Consider the following 24,396-nt stretch of genomic DNA (forward strand, 5'->3'; position numbering starts at 1 on the left):
CGTGGTTGCGTACAATATTTTCTTCTTTAAGTACACCTCCGACCCTTACGGTGCAGAAAAGAGTGTCTGAACTATATTGTTTGTATTTACTAATTGGGTAAATAAAGCAGCTTTGAAATTACTCCTTTACAGTGGAATCCAATGCGCAACCAAACTTGTGGCTGAATGTTTCTTCTGTCGCATTGGTCGCGTTCTTTTTTCTCGGCAAAGAGCAAAAGCGCCGCTGGACGTTTCGCTGCGGCAACCGCAACGCAGTGACATCCTGCCGCCGCTCACAGTCGCAACCGAACCGACATCTGCTTCCGGTTATTTGACCATTCAGGTGTGACCGCTGTGCCAGATTATGACACTTTTTTATTATGACACAAACTCGGAATACGGCCCCTGGAGACCATTTAACACATTGGCAGATAAGTGCTTTGCATATGGCGGCAGCGTATGTATTTTCTAACTGCCCATTTTTGTTCTGATTATTATATAATGTTGACACCATACTCTTTAAATCTGCACTCTCCTCCACCCCTCTTTAATCCATCCTTTCCTCCCCGAAGCTATCAAACTAGGACCACAATGTGTCCGTTTATTTCAAAGCTAATTAAGACGTTTAACCTGCCAAGCAAGCGTCTGTTCGACCTCAACAGCACGATATATCTTCTTCAAGGAAAATAAGAGGCAGAGAGAAAGTGCAGTAGGGAAAGGTTACAGTTGTTCCTGTTGACGACCTTGGTAGTAAGTCGCTTGCGTCTAGTTCGTCCTCATTACTTATGTAAGTAGTGAAACAGGCACAAAAGACAGGGCGTAACAAGTGAGAGAAATTATAAATAAATGCAGAATAACATTTTGCTACCACGCGAGGTATGGAAGAAAGCGTGAGTGTGCTTGACTGTATTCGAAAGCTATGAGGTGAACAGATCAAGTATATATATATATATATATATATATATATATATATATATATATATATATATATATATATATATATATATATATATATATATATATATATATATATATATATATATATATATATATATATATATATATATATATATATATATATATATATATATATATATATATATATATATATATACATGCTATATATACCGCAGCGGTGGCCAAGTGGTTGAGCATCCGCCTCGTATGCGGGAGGTGCGGGGTTCGATCCCCAGTGCCACCGGGTACCCACCGGTGATACAATGGGTACAAGCTTTCCCCTGGTCTGGTGCTCGGCTTATTTAGGGTGAAATGCTTGGGAAATGGGTCTCTGACCCCACCTTGAGAAAAAGAAAAAATACCTTGTGACATGGCGCTCTTTGGCCATAGCTGCCCTTGCGCCATAAAAATCCATAATCATCATCATCATACATGCTATATATTACGTGGCTGCTGTGATTTACTTATGCTATAGCCGGAACGCAGGTCAGGAGCGCTGGTGTCCATGTACTGCCTCGAAAGACTACTACAAACAGATGAATACATCTCCGAGAAACCTTTCGAAAAGTCGCGGGATTCTTCCCTCAAAAGAAAACGCTCCCTCCGCGGTACAACGTGGAAAGAATGTCCTCTCTACAGGTCGTTATTTAGTAAATACGTTTTTTTTTTTTTTCAGTGTCTTTCTTCGGCGGCTCCCGCAAGCCAATATGAGCACTCACCAATGTTGTTGAGGTCATGTCCAGCTTCCTTGCCGTATTTTCGCAGGTAGATATCCGTGAGTGAGCCGACGATTACGAAAGATATGCACGAGGCCATGAAATACCTGCGCGCGCAACAGGGAAGAGTGAGACGATGGATGGCCGCCGTTCCGCATCGCTCAAGCCTTTCGGTCGGAGCGAAGGCTACGCGAGGCTTACATGAGGGCTTTCTCCGTAGTGCTCAGCGGCGTCTTTTCCTTAATCACGCATCCTTTGACGGTGGCGTCAAAGCCGTGTTGGTTAACCACTGCGAATTAGTCATGGAAGACAGAAAAAAGTCCATTAATAGCAGGAAAGCTGAAACCCGTTATGTAAACACTTGCACTGGCTCGTGCTTAGGAATATCATTTTTACCTAAGCAACGCGTGCTACTAGACCGGTTGGGTTCTCTACAAGCGCAAGGAAAATCTGTGACCAGTGCATCGCCTTCAGATCTCAGCATATGTTCCGTTTGTCAGCGTTAGTTAAAATATACATCCCAAACTAGAATGTTTACATGAGCGTGAGCAAAAATTTTTGATGTGGTTGGTCCACGGTTCTTTTTCTGCGGCCTTTCTCTATGGTCCGTGCTACATGTTTCAGTTATAAGCATTAAACAGCGTTTTATGACGCATATTTAGTCGCTATACACTCAAGGCAGAGTACACATTTATACATAAAAAATAGAAATAGCGCCACAGTGAAACGCGAGAAGCTTGGAAGTCGTGTGGCTACTAGCGAATTTAGCAAATTGATTTGAAGGGGTTTGACGTCCCAAAGCAAGTGGAGGCTACGAGGGAAGCCGTAGTGGAAGACTCCAGATAATTTCGACCACCTGGCGTTCTTTAGCGTGCACTGACGTCGCACAGTGCACGGGCCTTTAGAACTTCGCTCCATCGAAATTCGACCGCCGTGGCTAGGATCGAACCCGCGTCTTTCGGGTCAGCAGCCAATCACCATAGCCAGCTGAGCCACCGCGGCGGCTGTAAATTTAGCAAATTGCAGATAGCTAATTCAGACAAAGAAACCAACTCGAAAGCGGTCACAGAGCGCTCCTATTGCTACACAGTTCTTGGGAAGGCGGCTATTTGGGAGCCCAGTGACGACTCATTTCCAATGCCACTTTGGCTGCATTTTTTTTAAAGCGCTGTTAAAGGCACATGCGTGGTCTCCAAGCGTAAGCGAACTTTTTTTTGTTTCAAGAAAAATAAGTAAGGACGCCTTTGTCAGGAATTAAAAGTGATGACTACATGTTATTACTTCATATTTAAAAAATGATATAACCTAAAACACACAAAAAGGACCAACGTAAACAGAAGGGTTTAGCACACAATGCGTGCAGAGAAGCTGCGTCGAGGGTTCAAAACACAGATTTGCCCTCCGTGGATCCTTCAGGAAATATAAAAGAGATAAATGAGAGTCGTACGGGCGCATTGAAGGTACCATCAGCGTGAAATCAAGCGTGATCAAAAGAACTGAAACGCGAACTGCGAATTAGGCTACGCCTGTAATTCCTCTCCAGCAGCTAATACTTTTGTTCATTTGTACTCTCGTTTCAGTTGTTTTCTGCACGCTTCATTTGACGTGGACGGAACTCTCTGACGTGATATGAAGCTGCGTTTTTATGGAGACAAAACGCTAAGGCGCCCGTGTGCTGTGCGATGTCAGTGCACGTTAAAGATCCCCAGGTGGTCGAAATTATTCCGGAGCCCTCCACTACGGCACCTCTTTCTTCCTTTCTTCTTTCACACCCTCCTTTATCCCTTCCCTTACGGCGCGGTTCAGGTGTCCAACGATATATGAGACAGATACTGCGCCACTTCCATTCCCCAAAAACCAATTATTATTATTATTATTATTATTATTATATGAAGCTGATTACCTAAAAAATAACCCACTCCGATTAAGTCGCTATAGCGTAGTTTCTATTTTTACAAAAAGGGCGAACTAAATACATGAGTTCACCTAACCTCTGGGTTAATCTATCTTAACCCGTTAACACGCACGCTCACCATTTCGCGACACACCGTTTGCACGCCGTACACGCATTACTGAATAATGCTGGCACAGAGTTAGATGTCAACATGTGACCCAGTAGCCAGCACTTGCCGGCCAAAGTGTGTGGCGTCGCTGTAAGCAGTATGTGTGAAGGAAAAGGAGGCGCACATGTGCGACTTCCAGCCAGCGTCCAACGATTCCTGGTCACTAATTCTCTAACAACTTTTACAGAAGCAATAGCGAGACATTAGTTGGATAAATTTGTCTACTGTCTCTGGGTCTTCGAGTTGATTCGAGGACTTCGATTAGGTCTTTCATGTAATTGAGACTAGCAGCACAAAATTGACCATATGGTAATTTTTTTCAATAATGACGACATACCGTTATCTAAAATTTTATTGATACTAATAAAATCTTGACCTTATCTTTTGAATTCGTACATTAGGTAGTGATTTCTTCCTTTAATTCCTTCATAATTCGGGTCTTAAATGATTAAACTGCTACTTCTACTGGAGAGTGAGCAAGAATCAAACCAGGAAAGACTTACTGGTCTTGTTGGACTGAAGCGCAAGCGATCGCGTTCATATTTATTGGGGCTGCGCATTCAAAAAATTTGTGTCTGTGCCTGCACATGATCCCAGAATTGGAAGGATGGCCTGAAGAAAAATGCTATACCGTGGACTTGGACTCCCCTTCATTTTTTCGTATTGCGTCATGGTGACTTAGCGCGATGCGAGCTTACACGGAGTAGAGACCGGAATTAAAGCAGTCAGTCCGTAACCCGAACTGAACTAGAAACAAGTGTGTGATCGTTTCTCGTCTTGTTTACTAGACCCCAAAATAATGTATGCTGGTTTTTGATCGATTTCAGAAAGTTCTTAACTGTTTCAGACGTTGTTCCAATAGGAAGAAGGTTGCTATAGACGGTATTGAGTTGAAGTTCACACTCTCACGTCCCACGAAGCCAGCCTAGAATCAACTGTTTGTTCAACTCTGTGGCAGCTTATTATGCACCAGAAAGTAGGTCGGCATTACACGACAGCACAGCCGGACTTGTTTTCATACTTCTGCTAAGTGACCTTCTACACTTAATGGCAGCATGCGGGTCATGACGAATCTTACTGACATTTTATGGATAGCTCAACTTTACGCTACTTAACGCCTTTCATGCGCAGCGCACCGCAGTTTAAGCATCTTCATTTTAGCATTTTGGTCTGTCTTAAATATGTGCATTGACTGAGGTAGGCTGGTATTTTTGTTTGACTGCTCACTTTTTTAACTAATATTACCAAATGAAACTTTTTTGTATTTTTCTAAATAAAAAATACCAGGTGATATTATTTATTTCCCACTGCTTCGTATGCAGGCCCGTCGGAGTACTTTACACTTTTATCGAGTATTACAGCCTTTCTATTCTTTCCAAAGCTCTTCCTGATTTCTGAGTACTCATCTGGGAACATCTGTTGGCATTAGTAAAGCAAGTTGCGTTCAGTTAAATGGACACTGACAACCGCTTCCATCAGTTATTGTCATCAATAAAAATTGATTCCATGGCTCTTTCTCGTTGCGTTTTTTATGCTTGTGTGTATTCAGCGCTCCAAAGTGACTCAGGCTACGAGGGACGCCATGGTGGAGGACTCCGAATAATTTCGACCACCTGGGGTTCTTTAACGTACACTGACATAGAACATCTCCGCCTTTCTTTCATTAAAATTCCCTTTCTTCTTCTCTTCTTCTGACATAGAACAGTACACGGGCCTCTAGCATTTAGCATCCATCGAAATTAGACCGCCGTGGCCGGGATCGAACCCGCGGCTTTCGGGTCAGCAACCGAGCAACATACCCGCTGAGCAGCCACGGAGACTGGTTGTGTTGGTTTTTGTCCGGCAGCAGCAAAAGGCTTTTATTTTTTAGTAGATGGAATTTCAATTCTTTTCCCTCCGCTCGATGTAAACTCGTGACGTCAATACTGAAAGACTCCTTGATCAAAGTGTGGGAGTGAGTGACGCTTTCACTTAGCCTGAGGGGTCCACGCACAAAAAAACTGCCTCGACGCGCTCTGTTTGTTTGGGAAAACGGCCGGTGAGGGCGCCACTTGTACTGCATTTTTTTATTTTGCCTTTTCTAACTTATAAAAGCTTAGTTTTCATATAAAGCAGCGCATTTTTTCTTTAGAACGCGGTAGCCCATCTATGCAGCCCAATTTCAACTTATCCTCAGTGTCCCAACAAGTAGCAAGCATTTATCAGAAGCATCAAGCAAGCTTCTCCACAAACACTCATGAGAGAGTGCTCTGTGGTAAAGATTGTTTCTTTTTTTCATTTCGGGGTAGAAATAAAACTATCATCTGCAACGTCTCACTGACAACACAATATGGCAGGGAAAAGTTCGATACAAAGATAATGTGTACTGCCTTAAAGCACGCATATCTAACAGTGTCTGTTGTGTGTCATATTCCTAAGTATATGCGGTGTACACACTTGTTATAGTGTGTTTATGTGTGCAGCTTGATCGTAATTTTTACAAGACAGCCATTTTATGGATTAATAATTGGTTTTCATATTCTTAAGCCTGATTTTTGATATTATACTTTCAGCGTTTTGCCATCAAAGCAGTAACGGGTGAAATGTTCAATGAAGCAAATAAAGAGCTTTATTAGTACAAGAATAAACATGTCAGAAACTAAAATTTTCTGCACTTATACACTGATTTACTTATTTCTAGGACTCAGTTACTAACTTCCCGCAAAATATGCAATACAGGACGCACAACACTATGACGTTACAAAAAAATGAAATCCTCCCAGACATTTTGCCATTCCCTTGAGAAAAGACATTCTAGCATTAGTTGTATCGCACCGTGGTCAATCCACAAGCCTTTAAAAACCGCGTGGTGACTCCCATGAGCGGCACATCTGACTGGGTTGGTGTTACTTGTGCTGCTTGGCAAACCTTGCATGCCGCACACTGATTTATTTCCTTGTATTCAGCATACAGTCAAGCCCACTAACGAACGCCCGTTTATTACGACCCAGTGTGGTTCTACCGTCAAAACATGTATTAGGGCAGTGCCATTGCGTGTCAGATATGACGGGCATCTGTGGATACACAACTCGATTACAACCAACGAGAAGGCGCTGCAAACTCAGCCCCGCAGTCGACGAGCGTAAGTTTCTGTGTCACCCCCTCCCCTATTCCTACGAAATTAACGCGGTGACCCAAAAATGAAAATATAATAAAAATAAATGACAACAAGACATACGGGACGTATGAAATGCCGACGAAGCGTTTCACAGGATGTGATCGTCAAAACGCATGCCCTGAAAGGCGACGCCTAGCGGTGGTGGAAAGTGCAGTAGGCTTCGCATTAGCGGCTTTCTGGGCACGAGCATGAACGGAAACGACCCGCGGTCGCCGTTTGTAATCGGGGAGACTCGCAAGGCGACGTGCTTTGGAAGCTGCGTTCTCGTAGGCTACATGCACTACACAAAGGTCTGATTGATGCGCGACTTCTTTTTTTTTTGTATTAGAGGAGTGCGCTATAAATCGTAAGTTTAGAGAGAGCATGGGGATGACAGGCGACCTGTACGCCGAGAGGATTGTTGAGTTCGACCATGACCTGGCGAAAAAAAAATAGAAAGGTCCTTCTCGAGCTGGACAGCTGTTTGACACACCACGCGTGCTGCCTTCTCTCCCTGTGGTGACCACGCTCTTCCGCTACCGAACGAGACGAGCAACAACAGTCGCTTGACATGGGCATAGTTGACGTGCTCAAGGGGTCCTGTCGGTGGTGCGTCACCAGCGCATACTGATGACAGTTGACCGAAAAGGGGCCGCGACGTCCCAGTTCGAATTTCTCTGCTTCCTACCATGAAATGACATGGTCGCGTGGATGAAAATGACTGCTTAGTGCATCAAGAAATGCTTCCGTAAGGCATCGTTTAAGGACGCAGGAACAATGGAGGGGTTATCGAACACCACGCTATCGGACGCATATGGGTTTGTGGCAATGCGTCGTCGATCCGCAGCTGTCCTGACCTGACGTCGCCTGGGATGACTTCGTTGGTGCGGATGATGACGCTCACATCGGAAAGCCATGCAGTGCCGAAAATAATAGTACGCGAAGCACGAGAACTCCCGCACTACCAGGAATCTGCTGAGGACGATGGTCGAGGAGGCCAACCTACCACTTGCTACCGTGAACGCTTCCAGTGCGAATAGGTATATAGCGTCACTAAACGAGCTTGTTGGTCGCAAGGGCATCGGCGAGGAGCACGTGACTGCGCTGGAGGGCTTGGGCAGCGCCGTAGCAGGGTCTAATCTGAATAAGCAGACGCGCATAAAGGACTTACACTGTCCGGCTTTGTATGTTTGGCTGTAACAAGGGAAGTTCCCTTACTACAAACCTCGGGTACAACGAACGCAATCCGCGAGGCCGTCAGGTTCGTTAAAAATGGGCTCGACTGTATATGCATATGCCCCTATTTAAAAAAAAATGCTCATAAGCCACGCCAAAATAAATGTGATGGTTGCTGTGTTATTTTGTCTCTATAATTTTAGGAACATGAAAAATGCTGGAAGCGCTTTCTCAAAAATGCTGAGTAAGCTGATTTGGCAGCAAAAATAATCATACTGCGAGCTAATAAAAACGCATGCAAAGCTTCAACACTAGACTGTAGTGGCCGCCCCATGACAGCAGCATCCAATCTAGATCCCTACGATGCAAACACCACCCGCAGATATTAGTGATGCGTAACGCAGCAGTAAGACGCGAAGGGAATTGTTCAGCGACCATGTTGAGCTAAGCTAGGCTTGCTACTTCTTTGGAGGCAAGGCGAGGCCTGGATAAAAATGGGCGCCAGCTAGTTTTATGAAATGCTCCGATAATATATTTTTTGCCACCCAAATGATCTGCATTCCGCCAATACACTTAGTCACGCATTCAAAGATACCGATCACTTCCAGGCATATGAATGACACATAAAGGCGCGTCTTACTTCCAATGAACACTTTGGTTGTAGAGCTAGCTATAAAGCGTCCTCGTTCTGTGCACATTACAATGCCTAGCGAGTTGTCCATGTGAAGCGCTGTTGATCCAGATCCCGTAACATACACAAGGAGCAAGTATCTTGTCTCCAGTCACTGCTAAAAACGGTTCTCGAGAAGTTTTATAGCAAGCGTAACCGCGCGAGCTAACAGACCGTAACGATGCTAGAACACTCTTACGAGTCCCTTAGCACCTTCCTTGAAAGCTTCATAGAAAGTACAGTCCCTACAAATGGAAAGCATCCGAGTGTTGCGCTTCTACGTAACACTGGTATACCTTTTCTTCCGCAACCCCGGGTAAAAAAAAAAGCTTTATGTTAGTAGAATTGGCCTTGTATAGTCTTTACAATCAGACGTGCAAAACTTAAAACGCCCATGTACTTACGCGATCCGATGAGGAACTGAAACTCGCGCGCAGAGCACGCTGAAGGAAAACAGACCCCCAGGCGGAGGCCATGTGCCATGTCGTTGTACATGAATCTGAAGAAGTCCAGCTTTGCCTGTAAACAAAAGTTGACGTACCGAATAAGTTTGCAAACTCGCGCCTGTAAAGGAAAAGCATTCAATGCGGAACTCGACAAAACGGAAATTTCTGCATAGGTGAGAGTTGTCTAGTTCAGTTACATAGGCTTTGCAGGGGCAGTCTCATATTAACCCTTTATTAAAATGCGGACGAGTCTCTTGTCGAAGCAAAACCTATAGGGTCGTTAGAATAATTACATTTTCAGGACTTAGCTAGCAGCTGTAATTATTCAGCATGTAGGACCAACTCTGGCAGCTATTTCAAAACATGAGCTCTGTTCAAGGATGTATTAATAACGGACACAAACTAAAGTCAGCAAAAGCGCGTAAACTTTAGGAAACAAAACTTTCATTACTTTAGCTAATTTATGAAGGTATATTCGGAGCAATAATTACTGCATTAAATTTGGTCAAAAACATGTAGCAAAACAGTAGCAAGAATTAAATGTGCGTGACAGCCAGAGACTTGCAGCTTGAATCAATGCGAAGGAAAAGCGTTTACGCGAATGTGTATGCACCCAAGACCGCAGGCAAAAACAAAAACAAGAGCACAGAAAGCACATTTTTCTCAGGAAAAAAATTGCAGTGTCGCAACACGAGAGTTCCCTTCTGAAATAAGTTCATTATGGATAGCAACCGACTGGCCCAAACCACCGTGCTACCGAAATTAGTTGCCAGTCCCGAACACCACAAAAAGTGCCTTAATTCAAGCAAAGCAGATAAAAAAGCACCAAAGGCACAAGCTGAATACTACGAATCGCAACAATAGACCACCAGCGTGTGCGCTATGTCATACACGCCTACTGCCAAAGATTGCTACATTGAAGACTGCCATAAAGACTGATTTCGGGCGGTGTATACATTGAGCTGGAAGTAATTTAACCCTTGTGGAACACCTATAAAGTTTTATCAAAAACATACAAATGGTTTTTAGTTTTTCTTTAGCTAGCAGTGCTTACTGCATTTTAATCTATCTTACTCTTTATACATTCTTTTTAGCCTTGCCTGCATTATGCCTCCCCAAGTCCTGAGTAGGTTTTTGGCCTGCTTGTCATTTTTTTTAAGGAGATGTATTTCGCTGCGAAATACTCCCATCCATTTCTTTTACTCTCTCCGTACTGCAATGAACAAAGTGTCGTAAAAAAAATTAAACTTCATGGAGTTTCTTGGTCTGTTGCTTCTTCGCACGGTTTTGCCCAGGCTTAGACCTCATATAAAGTGTACCTGGCTTGACTGGCGTCGTTCGCGCACCATTATACTCGCACTGCAGTTGCTTCTCTCTGTAAATTGCAACGCCTCTACCAAAAACAAAATAAAAAGAGTATAGGCCCGATTCTGTGAGGCGCACAGCCTTTAGTGCCCAGTGCCAGACGCCCGAGCAGAAGTACCGTTGCCTGCAGCGAAATGGTAAGCTAGGGCCGCAACCGCCTGCTTCACTGGTTGGCTCGAACGTGCATGAACCGGACACGACCGCGCCCTATTTCGTCACCTATGTTTCCTCTTATGATGCCTCCTCTTGTGTCAGCTTGACCTGCGCAACGTCTAGAGGGCACTCCTTTGTAAGCTGCATTCAGGGCAAAGCTGGATGCTTTTCTCAACCGCATTCCGGTGAGGCCCTTTGCATTCCAATTTCCACTTTGCGGCTCACCAGAACCACTAGCTTCGTACAAAGGATTTTGTTCTTTTTTCTTTAATAATGAAGTATGAGGGGTAAATAGAGTCATCTCAGTCCGTTGCACGGCACAAGCACAAGGTGCGGTCTAATATAACAGTTTTCTTTTTTGATTTCGAATTCATTTCAATTACTTTCCCCTTTCTTCACTGGCTGAGGTGGCACCAAGCACCCGCTAAATATCACGATCGGCCAGACGGTGCCGGGGACGATAATGTTAGGTAGAACCAAAAGAAAAAATAATCTTTATAATATATAAGCTCCGGTGAAAGAAACGGGAAAACATGTTTTTGCACATGTCCTTCTAAGGTTTGAGTGCCGTGACAGACTGAAGAGCCAATAGGGGAACACTCACGCCGTCGTAGACTTCGTCATGGAGCCGGCGCACAATCTTCTCGAAGAAGGGCAGCCGGCGTGGCTGCAGGTACAGCGTGCAATACTGGCCCGAGAAGTGGACGCCACCGTCGGCATCGCGCGCCGCTGTGGACAGGCACTGGTCGTAGGTACCCAGGTCGTTGAAAGTGCCCGAAATGAGACCCCCCGGTGGGCGAGAGTTGGCGTCCAGCACTGCACACAAGAGAAGAAATGTACAGTTTTGATCGAAGTCTTAATGGCCACAGCGTTCAGCTGCAGCGAAATGAATGTTCTATGAGTTCTCCGTGTAGCGGATCATTCAAAACACAAGTTCAGTAGGAAGCTTCTCTGCCGCAAGAAGAAACCTTCTGCATTTCAAGGTCAGTCGGTCTATAATTCTACCGTAATGGCTCCCTTATGCGTCTGAAGCGAGAAGCCTTTGGCCTTAAGACTTTTGACCAAGACTCTGCCTGTGGCTTGCCTCTTGCAATGCATGTTTTTCTTTGGTACGTTTTGTTGATCGTCTTTGTTTTTGGTGGCCCCAGTTTAGATGTCCATGTCTTTGTAAATGTACCGGCTATTTCCCTTTGCTAATTTCGTGACTGCTGAAGAGGAGACACAAGGCACGAGAAGAAGAGACTTCAGCTCTCGGAGGGACCACCGGCCGCAGTGGAGCAGCGTTCGAGAAATGTCTGATATGTATATCTAGTCGGTAGACACTTAGTTGCCGCAGTGCAAAAACGAGTGGACTTCGAACGGCTTAACTAGCAGAGATAACTGAGGCAAATAATCAGATTCATGGCAAGGAATAAGGAGTGGAATAGTATGTGATGGCCATAACTACTGCACCAAGTGGCGCATGTCGCTTGAACGGTCCCGTTAGGTACAAATTACCGCTCCGAAGAGAGGAAAATTTAAGCTTCTTTGAAACATACGCATGTTCTATGCTGCTCCCACCACCCACTCACCCGTCCATCTTCCTAACTCTACCCTCCAGAAGCTCCACGCACCACCAACCCACTTATACTACCCTCCCCAAGGTCTTCACCCACTAGCAGCCCATGCAACAGTGAAACGAAAAAGCAACGCTGAATTCGAATTGAAAGACGCAGTGGGAAACGAAGCTGCCCACCAGAAGCACAACTCACCTGCCACCCCTCCCCACAGCAGCCCTTGACCCACCACACCCACCTTCCTTTCCGACCTGCGCTCCACAGAAAAATTATGACGCGTGTGTGAAGCCTCGGGTCAGAGAAAAGCAGTCAGTATAGTAAAAGAATGTTATCATAGAGGGTATATCTAACTGTTATCGCAGCTTTCTCGCATAAAGTTTCATAATCGTCCTGTCAATATTTTTTTTACAATTTCTGATCGCTTTATTTCATAATTGACCACTATTGCCCAGCTCCGGTTCACGCAAAGAGAGCAGGGTGAGTGCAAGAGTGCATCAGTGTAAAGGAAGGTGAAAGTTCCCAGTATTCACCTTCACCAGGGGTGACGAAACTATGATGATACAACTATCATCATAGTTGGATGATGATACAACTAGAATGACAGTTGTATCGACTCCTCCACCCGCTCCTCTTCCTCTGCACTTCAATGACACTGAACTGGAGTATATGTGGTGGTGGTTGCATCTGGGGTCTTTTTTATACGCTCATACTTATGGTGAGAGAATTATACTGCTGGGACATATTTGTGCCATGAATTCTCCACCTCCATTCATTCCTTAGAAACGCAAGGCTACTCCCGCTGCTGGTGGGTCCCCTCTAGGACAATGGTGGTGTGCGGCTTTAGTCCACATGGCCCAGGCTCCTTTGAATGGCGTGAAATAGCAAAATTGACTTAATTTGCATATAACTACTATAATTACGTTAAATTCAGGCGCTATGGACTCCTGAAACACTTCCTGAGAGAGGTGTGCCTGTCAAATGCGCACCAGTATGACGTTCGGTTGGCCAAGCCCTCGAAGCCTTTCACGCGTGTCGCCTACGCTATCCACTCTAGCTTCAAGCGCACTAGCGGTGCCTAGAGGAGGGGAGTAACAATAACGGCAAATGAGAATCAGCTTCAGGTAAAAATGGCAGAGGCTCAGATGGTCGCTTTGCTTTGACTGGCCTAATGGCTCCCGAATTATTTTTATGCTTTTGCATCTGTTGCGTTATACACATTTCGCCTTAGTTGGAGCCCCGCGTTGGGTCAGCCGATGACGCGCCCTTGCTCCGTTATCAGCTGACGCGCGCTCAATTTGGGCCGCGCTTTCCCGCTCTACACACTCGCCGCTTACTTGGCGGCTTCACTGCGCCCACCTCCGTCAATACAGGTCTTCTCTCTCGCCTGCCGTCAGGGGGTCAGTTCCCGAGCCCTGCTCGCTGGAGGCCCCGGATGCTTCACTCGGCGGCCATGCAGAGACACACGCCGGCATTCTCACCTAAGGGCACTCATACTGCTTACGCATTAAAAGATGCCCTATGGGACCGCATGAAGACACATCTGCTTATACTGCACAGCGCTTTGAAATAGTTTGTCGGAAATGGCCGTGCGTTTCGGTTGAGAGTATCTAGCGGGCTTTTTGAGGCCAGTCTTGGGCACAGACTGATACGGCAAGGTGGCGAAGATGGAATGCGGACGACCATAGTGGCATTCACTGCTTCTTAATTCCTTGGAACGAACTTCGAGCTGGTGGGCTTAGACGAATGCTCGCGAAGACTTCTGTCCGACACCCCGGACTTGGGCTCATTTCCAGCAGTACCCCGGCTGGCGGCAAAAAAACTTTTATGCCTCAAGGGTGAGCCGGCTCACGTTATCAGTCACATGGCTCACATGGCATTCGCCACGCCTCGAAATAAGCACTTGCGCAGTACATCGGAATAGAGTGGCATCGACGAAGCATTAGAGTATTATGCCCAATGACCATTAAAAAAGGTGCCGATGCACATTTCTCGTCCACAGCTTGCAAGAGCGGTCCCTATAACGGTTTCCAGGAAGCTTAGTGCTTTCAGGAGTGTTTTCGCGGCAGATATTCAACCCATCCGGTCAGGAACCTCCGCTCACACATCAGTTTTCTTTTTTTTTTTGGAGAGTGTAGGGCGAAGAAAATTTCGACCGGATGTTGTCATGAAAAAACTCCAGTGTAACAGCATTCGGAACGCAGGACATTGGTTTGTATCAGCCAGATCACATTCTTATATATTTATTCTTTTGCGTTAGTATTAAGCAAATGCAACACGCGGCATGACGCCTCATACCGCATTAGAATTAGTGGCAACAAGAGAGCTGATCCATGTACCGCAGCAGCCCGTAATGCTAAAAATACAGCAAGTACATATACCAATAAAGAGAGCATGAAATTGGCACAGAGAAAACTGAGAGCGAAATGGCAGGCTATGCGGGATAATGAAATAAACAAACTACACTTGGTCAAGCCGATTGATCATCCAAGAATGAAATCATATAGTCATCACATACCCAGAAATTCTGCACAAGCGCATTTTTCAACAGGATATAGTTTATGAGCGCATTTTTTTTACCTTAAGATTCCTCTATAATAGTCATTACAGCCGTAGATCTGCCCTCGGCAGAATCGTATTTTTCTGCTAATATTTTTACACTGTCAAAAACGTTCCCTATTGGTTTGATAACTTCTCGATGCAAGTGATGGACTCTTTAAAATAAAAATCTAGCTACCCATCGGAACAATCACTTCGAACGCTTCATTGAAGTAATTTTATGTAGCTTTCGCATCGGACGCGCTCACTTAACTCACGAGTGCACTCGCAAAACATGATGAACCTATATGCCAATTCTGTAGAGCGCTTGTCAACACAAGCTTCTTTTGTTTTCACGTTCGAAACTTGAGAAACTAAAAAAAGCAATATTCCGCAATTTTAAGATGACCACAACAATCCATACTAGCTTATTCTTAGGACAAAATACATTCGTCTATATTTGCTGGGTAGTTTAGTTCTCAAAAGAAGCAAAGCCTCTAAACCAGTTATAATACTTTATAATACCTTGTCACTTCCTCCTGTGAAGCACATATTAAGCCTTGCGTTTGGCGCATGATGGCCTTAGTTGCGTATGTGCCATAAAACCGAGCACTAAACAACTCTTAGATGGAAATGGTCTTGTTGGTTTGTCCTTCGTTTTAAGGTTTTTCAAAGGAGCAAATGTCTTTAAAAAAGTATATATTGGATAAGTTATAGCCCAATAAAGAACCAGCGCACTTTTTGACCTCATGTCTGGCGCATGTTAGTCTCAGCTGCTTTGTGCCATAAAACTCAACACAACACCACTTCATCCCACCTCCTTGTTGCGCTGGCTCCTTGAACTGCGAGCAGTTAAATCGACCGCCGCTGAATTCTGACACGTAATGATTAAACAGAGCAGAGTGAATATGTACGTATTCTAAGGCTCAATGTCGTGCCTGAAAATAAAGTGAACAGGGAATTCCACAACCCACAAGAACTGCAGAGGTATGCGCCTTGTTCTTGCGGGTGATGATAATCCGAGGCATATGTTGAAAAAGAATGCGTAGCACTCAAAGCGCTGTGTCCGCTAAAGAGCCGTTGACTTCTGTGTTCCGAACTCTGCTCTAACGTGTCCCCCTTTCCCTCTCTCCCTTCATCCTCCTGTCCAAAGTAAATGCCTGCATTGACCTGTCAAACGCAGGGGCTCTCCCTCGTTACGATCTATACACTGCACTACATCTCGCGGGGAAAATGTCACCCACAGCGTTCTCACGGCTAAGCGTACGCTGACAATCCCCAAACTCTCTGGTCCTATCCTAGGTTAGGCCTCCTACTCTCAACCGGGTTTGTCCGCCGCCGCGGCTGCCAGACTGGCGCTCCTAGACCGCTCGCGGACTTCACTGCAATGTCCTCTTTGGTCATGGCTGGTCCACACATCCACGATGTAGATTTACCAATGCCCCTCTAGAGCTATACTTTGAATCCAAAAATAAATGTATTTTCTCTCTCTCTCTCTCTCCGGCTCGCCGTCTTCTCTTCTCGTCGTAGGGCTTTCCCTCTCCGCCGCTGTACTGACGTGCCCCCTCCAACCATCCACGGATCACGCAACGTGCGTATCTCATGGGGTCACATGGAGAGCCCCTGCCCCCCCCCCCCCCCCCCCCCACTCCCCGCAGGTCTCGCAGCTTACTCGGCTGCGTATACGTCGGCACCTTCTAAAGCTGGGCGGAACTCTTGTACACAGCTTGTTGCCATCGAAATGGAATGGAACGAAATTAACGCCAGTGGTGACGTCGTAGGGTTTGTAGAACTGCTGAGGGGGAAGCGGGGGGGGGGGGGGGGGGGGGGGGAAGTCGGCACACACAAGCATGACTCCACATACCATCATATCCCTGGATCTTTATGGCCTTCAGTGGCAGTATCGCTTCAATCTAGAGATTTTCGGTGCGATGAAAACTCGAGCATTTATCATATAAGCACTTTTCTTGGAGCGTTTAAACTGATACGTTTGCATAAATTGGTACCTATCCCTCCTTCGCCTCCTTTTCCCCTTAACAGTGCAGAATCGCAGGCTTGATTATGGCCGCCCTGGCTGTCCGACCTATCAGCCTTTTTCTAAAATAAACCCCTCTCCCTTACTTGAGCTCATTTGTAGAGTTTTAATTTTCTTCAGTGTACTTGATATTTAAACCCATCACAAGTTGGGCCAGAGCGCTTTTTTACCCTGGCGCTTTCGGTTTCAGTCTGGGTCCATTACGTAGCGTGCTTGTGACAAAATTATTACACGAAACTTGGTCATAAGGCCGTGTCAAACGTGCTGAAGCGGTAACACTGCCGGTTGTTGTCCTCCCTACCTCCCCTGTGTGTGCGCGTACTGGCAGCAATGGTATGATTTCAAATGTAATCATTGCAGGAATTTAAGCTCTTCGATGGACTTTAAGGAAAAAAATCGCTCTCGGCAGTATTTTTCCTACTTCGGCACCAAATGATAAGGCAAAAACTGCTCGCAGCGTCTTCGATAGCTCTACTAGTTTGCACAGCCCAATGGCAGCTACTGGCAACACGTAGAAGGCGCGAACTGCTCGAATTGGTTGGCGTTCTCGCTTGTTTGAGGCACAAATAAAAACAACCACTACTTTATTGCCGAGACGCTTGACTGACCAGAGGTTAAGCATTTGGTGCAGTACTCCGATAAAACCGTAGCTTGCAGCCGGGCTCTATCACTACAATATGCACGAGGTGGCTGCTGAGAGCGAATTTCGAGGTAATATTTCGAGGTAAAGAAACAATGTCCTATACAGCACTGAAGTAAGTGCCCATATTATGTTCCTGCGCTTTCACAGCTGTTTTCAACTATTGAGATAGCTTTGCATTCATTTCCCCACCACCACCTTTTCTTTTTTTTCCATCAGCCAATTTGACTTTGGCGGCGCGATTGATAACTCAGAAGGCAGTCTATAGTGCAGAAAATTCTGCTGATCTGTACGTGAAACTATAGTTTCCAGCCAGTGGTATTGCTTTGGTGAACGAAATAAAAATTTTCAACCCGCCCGGATTTATCATTCTGGTGTTATGCAAAAACAAGAGGCTTTCTAGAGCTTATTCAGTCCGTAAGGACCTTTGAACTTTTTATCCGTATTCCATACCATCCGTTCCTCACTTCGCTTAAATGTGTTGCTGCTTAGCCCAAATTTTGCTACGTCTGGCCAAGCATTAACCAGTGAAATCGTCGAAGTCAGACAGTAAGTGCTAGTATTTCGAAAAGAAAACTGTTTCGCGTTGCATAATCTGAGTTAACGATTGCTGAGCCCCTCAGATATCGTGTCGTTGGTCATCGTGATAATTAGCCTGTCGGGATGGCCTAGCCTATCTCGCGACGAATTTACGTACTGATGTCCATGCGAAACGAGCCCCGGGAATTTTGAACCACAATTCGGCCGCCAATCAACTTATATAAATACCTCACAACAATGCCAGGCAGATGTGAAGCGTCAGATGAAGCTCCGAACGTGCATACCGTTCCAGTTAGCTCTCTAACAACGAGCCAAATAAAGGCTTCGAGCGAGACGGTTGATACAGGCTGTCTTTTTTCTGTTTGGCTTCCCTTTTTAGACGCACATACAGCAACCACTTTCTCCGTCAATTTCGCTAATAGTCCCGAGCTCACCAAAGCTGAGAAACGAACGTCGGCATCGTACTGAGCGAGAAGGCAAAGGAACCTGTGCTCCGGTTGCAATTACCTCCAAGCGGCATGCATGGTGGTACCACTAGCTATTCGAATAGCGCGGCGACGTCAGCGGCCGTTCATCCCGCCATCGCTCTGCAGCTGAGCGCTGTTTGATTCGCTCTGGGCCGTGGACAAATCTCCTCGCCTTTCCTCTTACGTGCTCGGGCGCTTTCTGGCCGTCCGCGGCTCGTAACAATGCGGCGTGGAGCCACCGCGGCAGCGGGTAGCCGTCGTTCCCCACGCGTTTCCTCAAAAGCACACCGCGGGCTTCGCTTTCTGGCGTTTGTCAAGTTAATTTTAGCGGGGAGGAAGTTCTGGGGGGCTCAGAGACCTGTCCTGGCGCCGGCTCGCACCGGATGCAGATTACGGAAGTTATGTGGGCGCCTGTAAAGCGCGGAAGTCTGGACGGGCCACGAGGGAAGACAAATAAAAAAGAAAAAAAAACAGACTGGGAACCGAGAGAAAAGAGCGGGTGAGAAACGACGCGTCAGAGAGGTTACGAGGAAGCCCGCGCAAACTGAGACTAAGCTGAGATAGCGATATTTGCCTGTTTGTTCCGGATCTGGCTTTGCTTACGTAAGCTTGCGTGTTTACTGTCCTGCTTTGGCGGTCAAGAGGAACTTGCGGCGACGGAACCCGTTTACGCAACAGTCAGTGTTCGGCAATGGAATTTCGTCTCCGGCTCGCGTTGGGGTAAGTATGAGGATACGGACGATCTAAACGAAAAAAGAAAAAAAAATAGTAGCGGGCGGCCCATAATCCCGACTGGATGAAGGGTCTTTCCTCTCTAGAGTGGGTAAAGGGCACGAAACACTAACGCGCATCGACGTACATTCTTCTAACAAACGGCAAAATTTATCGGTTAAATGCCCTGTTACACACCCTAATCTTGTTCATCTATATATCTAGCCGCATTATCTGGTCCAGCGAATGAAAACAAGTTCCGAATGCAGTCCAGCGAAAGTGTGCGCAATAGTTTCAGCTGGCTAGGCCTGCTTGTGACGTTGCTACGGAGCCATTGATTGCCGTTTCTGGGGATCGGGAGAATGAGTTTAATCTCGCACACACAGGAAGAATGCAGGCTAAATGTATGATCGAGACAAACCACGCAGTTTTACTGCAGCAGTGCGGTTGATTAAAATGTGTCACCGACGATGTCTTCTCTCTTTGAAGTGCGCTTATCTATTGGGTGAAACCAAAGGTGAAGCCAACCAAGTAATGAAGGAGTAAATTAATGACATATCCTTCCAAAAATGAACTAACAGAAAGTGAAAACCTCCGAAGCGTCACAGCATTTTCCTCTTCAGGGCTGTATTGGTTACTCCTACGACTGACGATACCGTACTTTCCAAAGATCGTTCTCAGCAAGACCCATTTACCCAACGACAGCCAATCAGGCAACCATGTAAGACAAGTCGCGCTTCTTGATGTCAGATACTTTCTTTTTCTGATTTAGAGTTCATTGGGAAATAACATTTAAAAAACCGAGACAGCAGTTCTCGATCCTTCCCTCAGCAGCCGCACTTATGCAGCGTCCAAGAACCCGCGGAGTAGCGAGCTGCTCGAGTCGACATTTTCTGGGCGCCGTCGTTTACCGAGCGCCTACACGCCCGCGTTGTAGGGAAGCCGTGCAGCGGAGGATGCCGTTGAGGTTATTTTCAAACCGCGCGCGGTATACGTTGTTTCCGGGGGGCTCTGTGCACGCAGGAAGCCAGTGGCTCACGCCCGGCGTCCTTCAGACGCCGCGCTTGGGTAATCCGCTGTCGAAGAGGGTCACGGATCACAGAGGTCGCCTGGCAGGCCATGCGTAACGGCGCGAGGTGCCCGACGCCGCGGAAAAAATCCCCGTCGTGGCCATCGCGCGCTGTCTTGCCAGGCGGCGTTGCGTCAGCCACCGCGCAGACCAGACAGTTTATGCACCGTCTTCGGCTCTTGCTCTGCCTCAGCCCGGAATTATTTTCTCACTTTTGTTCGAGCCTGCCAGCCGTAAAGGGCGGTCACGTCGAGCCAATGAACGCAGCCAGTCGCATAAAACAGCTGTGTATAGCCCTCGCCAGCTGCGCCGTCAGGGCGTAAGCGGCGGGCCTGTCGGCCGTTTTCCGTCTCGGAAGAACGGAAGGACTTGATCCGCCACCGCGATGTCGATAAAGTATATAGCCCTGCGTCTCGGGTTATTTTGGAACTTCCTCCACGGACATGTGCTCCTCGAGCCAGAGATAGAGCGCGCAAGTAACACGTGCTTCGGAGCTGACGCGGTAGATTGCGAGCGGCGCACGCGGGCGATGGCCGCCGAGCGCGCCTGTCCCCGTGCGGACGCCTTTTGCCTCCGCGTGACCGGACACAGCGTTCGCCTTCAGCGGTGCTGCTGTGAGCGGGGGAGCTCTCGCGGCGCAGTTTTCACGGCGGCATGAGCTGCAGAGGTTGGGGATTCTCGTATGTACGGCAGGACGTGAGCAAACCACGAGTTCTCGTTTGAAAACAGTGGCCGAGGCTATTGGGGCTCATTCCGCATTCGATATCCTTAGCCTGACTCCAACAACAAAGCGATAGAATACGCCTTACTGTATAATTCCAGATCTCGGTATACATACGAGCGTTCTGAGTATTCTGCACTAAAGGTTTTTCGAGTGGTGCTGAGCGACTAGCCATGTGCCGGTCGTAGCACCACTGCGCCTTGTTTGCAAGGTTCGCTTCTAAGCGTTGCTTGTTCACGCAGACTTTGCTGAATATAAATAACCTGTGACAACGAACAAATGCTGTCGCCAGAGGCACCGTAAACAATCTAATTTATTTTGCTCGTGGATACTTTGGTGCCTTCCATAGAGATGTTTTCTTTTTCAAGAGATCTCTCCGCTGCATGCTACACTCGATAACGGACCGCTCCGGTTAGTAGCATTTTCACATTTTCGGATGAGCGGCTCAACTCTGAGAAAGAAAAAACAGCTTGTCTGTGCTGGCTATACGATGATTACTATGCAGCCGTAGTCAAAATTAGCGCTGGCATTCGTAGAAAAAAAGCATGGAATTTCAATCAACCGGGCTATATTCCGCATTTCGCAAGCGTTGAAAGGCACGAGCTAACCCAGTGAAGACGCGCGGAGCAAAGTCACAACGGTTGTTGCTAGGAAACTGCGGTAATAAACACAAGCTCATCGCACCCATTACCGCTGACGTGAATGAGAAAGCGTCTACTGTACTTGACCAACTGCTTAAAAGCGTGTCTTTACAGGAGTCGCAAATGAAGAATCCAACCTCTGAATAACAACAGTACAAAGAATGCATTACGATGCACGGTGAGCCCCGCGCAAGGACGGGTTATGTCACCGTGCACTCAATGCCGGAGAGTACACCCCCTGCGGTCCAAGAATGAAGCATTGTTCTTCGCCGCTGTGTTAAATGCATTGTTCAACGGAGAAATCAATGACGCACCACTCCCGGAAGGCAAGGGGTCTAGCCCCGAGCGAACAACGCGCAACAGATGAAGCAATTTGTATACACTGACCCCTTTCCTCCGCGCCCAAGATCACCGGATAGCGGGGCCTTGAACCGCGGATGCACTGTTTTCCTCGCGGCTCGAGGACCACTGCAGCTGGCGGGCTAGGCGCAGTGGTCTCCTTCTGCCCCCACTTTATCCTGGCGTTCGAGAAAAGGACTGCCATAGAGGAAAGCTTGCCCGCACACGTGCCAGCCCGATACCGACATTGACCGCTGGCGGGGCACACAGCGCCGGTCCCGGACCGGGAAGCTGCGCGCTTGGCAGCCCCTGGGCTGGTGCCATCGATGTTGCGTAACAGTGGCGCATATCCCTTAGGACGCGGAGGAAAGATGCAAAGCTCGCCGCTATAAGGAAGAGCACCACCCCAGCTGGCGTCGATCCGGTGCGCGCGGTCGCTGTGGCGCCTCCGGCGAGCGCTCGCTGGCGCCCTTGCGTTCGGTATTCATTGCAGTTGTATGGTTGGAGAGGTGAATATTAATTTCTTACCGCTGCGAAAAAGCTATCGTAACTGCTTATTTGCGGGCAGCTCTGTGATAGTTCAAACTCACGAAGTGTGAATAAAGTATCCCGTTACGGCGTTGAAGTTACAAATTCAGTTTAAGTTCCAAAAAGAAAGAAAATAAACTTGTCATGGATGCCCAACTAGCGTGGTTTGTTGCTGTCATTCGAAATAAGTATTTCGATGAGTTGCTGGCTGATTCCGGGTTCAGTTCGCGGCAAGTAAGAATTGGTTAGATCGTTGGCTAGCAAGAGAGCGCAATCAGTGAGGAGCAATTCATTTTCCACACCGGTGATTGCACAGTTCCGGCGCTCGCAGCAACCAGTTCTCTTTTCAAGAACGAAAATGGAAAGAAAACAGGCCTACCGCTTATTACGAGTATCCGGCTACAAGGAATCCTACGATGGCTTTCTCACAATTATGTGATTAGAAACAGTTTCTGTCAGATTCTTTTTTTTTTATCCAGCAATTTTTTTCCCGACCAAAATGTTCGAGATAGGCAACAGGTCGATCATCAGGCGCAGTGAAGGGTAAACTTTCAAGAAAGCGGCACAGTATGAAGATGTACGACAGTAACACACGACCTCCAGACCCCGACACGCTCACCACGGACACTGCTGCTGTCGCGAAGCAGCTGCAGTGTGCGTGGTCTCGCGAAGACCGAACTCAATCTGCTGCTGTTTCTACAGCCACGGCACACATTGCGAAGGACACAGTGGAATCTTCAGCGCTCCAAAAATACATGTATGCATGTAGAAGGCGACAAGGGAAGCACGCACCGCGAGCTGCCCACACTTACGCCTGAGCGCCCAGGGTTCAAACTTTCGCATTCCCAGGAGCAGCCGGAAGAGGGCTGCCGAGCAGTCGCCGGTCACGTTGGAGCCGGAGCCCAAGGCCGTCATGCGAGGCAGCGACTCGTGGATCAGCCGGTCCATGAGGGAGCGGAGGCGGCCCTCCACGTCCGGTGCGTCATCGGACACTGTGGTGGCGCCGGCCAGCGGCGCTTCGTCGGCCACGGCGCGGGACACTTGCGGCGGCGTCGTGGCTGTCGCTGCGGCGACGAGGCAGAGGCAGGCCGCGAGCGTCGTGCGGGTCCACATTGCGGGTAGCGCCCAGCTGGTAGCCACGCACGCTCGCGATGCTGTGAAGGGACGCGCGTTGTTGTTCTCTGAGGGGGCCTCCGCAAAGAACTGGAACTCCTTTCGCCTGAATGGAGAGCAGGGGGTTCCTTCCTTCATTCCTTTCGCCTTCTTTCGCTCGCGGTTCTGTTGTGCTTCTCTTCGTCTTTTCTCCCCTCTCTGTTTTCCATCTTCCGCCGCGGTCCGTCCGTGCGCCCTTCCTTCCTCCTGGGGGCCTTCTCCTCTTTCCAGTTCCTCGAGGAAGTCCGGCGGAACAACAACGATCTGCCGCCCGCCGCTCGGCCGCCTTACAAGAGCAGGAAAGGCGGGCAGCGTACACGGGGGCGGCGGCAGACTTTGGGCCCCTGTCTTTTGTGCGTGTGTGTACATAAGCACCGATGACGCGAATGTACAGCCGCGCAGCATGTGGCCGGGCATCCCCTTTTGCGTGACCGCGGAGCAGACTGCAGCTCGTATCGCGCGCGCTTCCGCTTTCGGCGAGCCGTGATTAACGGTTGAAGCGCAGCGTTTTCTGCGCCATACCGGTGCCATTACGAGTGACAGCCGCCATGGGAACTGTATCCTGGGATAAAGGATGTGCGCTTAGAGCCCACGGCTTCCTGGACGCAGCGGTGTATACAATTGGGGTAGACAATTAGGAGATTGCTTTCAAAGCCCAGCGCGAGTCGTTTGGCTCTCGGAAGGCAGACGTGCTCGTGACGGGGATCAATCACATGCGTTAGCCTATTTTAAGGAAATGCTTCAGACTCTTTGAAGCAGGTCAGGTATTGCCCTTTACTGCCTTGCTGCGGCTTTTTACTC

The 24,396-nt window shown here is 47.5% G+C and overlaps 1 protein-coding gene across 1 annotated transcript in view; it reads right to left on the reverse strand.

The window, feature by feature from the left end:
* LOC144115502 (nose resistant to fluoxetine protein 6-like) overlaps positions 1-23,969 on the reverse strand; it is a 43,969-nt gene extending 20,000 nt beyond the window's left edge. Inside the window, exons 1-5 of the mRNA XM_077649911.1 lie at positions 23,256-23,969; positions 11,266-11,477; positions 9,102-9,216; positions 1,854-1,941; positions 1,656-1,759 (exon numbers count right to left, since the gene is read on the reverse strand). Coding sequence (XP_077506037.1) covers positions 1,656-1,759; positions 1,854-1,941; positions 9,102-9,216; positions 11,266-11,477; positions 23,256-23,964 — 1,228 coding nt within the window. The 5' untranslated portion in view covers positions 23,965-23,969. The remainder of the gene's footprint in view (positions 1-1,655; positions 1,760-1,853; positions 1,942-9,101; positions 9,217-11,265; positions 11,478-23,255) is intronic.
* Between the last annotated feature and the right edge of the window lie 427 nt (positions 23,970-24,396).

The sequence above is a fragment of the Amblyomma americanum genome, chromosome 1, assembly GCF_052857255.1.
Source record: "Amblyomma americanum isolate KBUSLIRL-KWMA chromosome 1, ASM5285725v1, whole genome shotgun sequence".
Taxonomy (NCBI): Eukaryota; Metazoa; Arthropoda; class Arachnida; order Ixodida; family Ixodidae; genus Amblyomma; species Amblyomma americanum.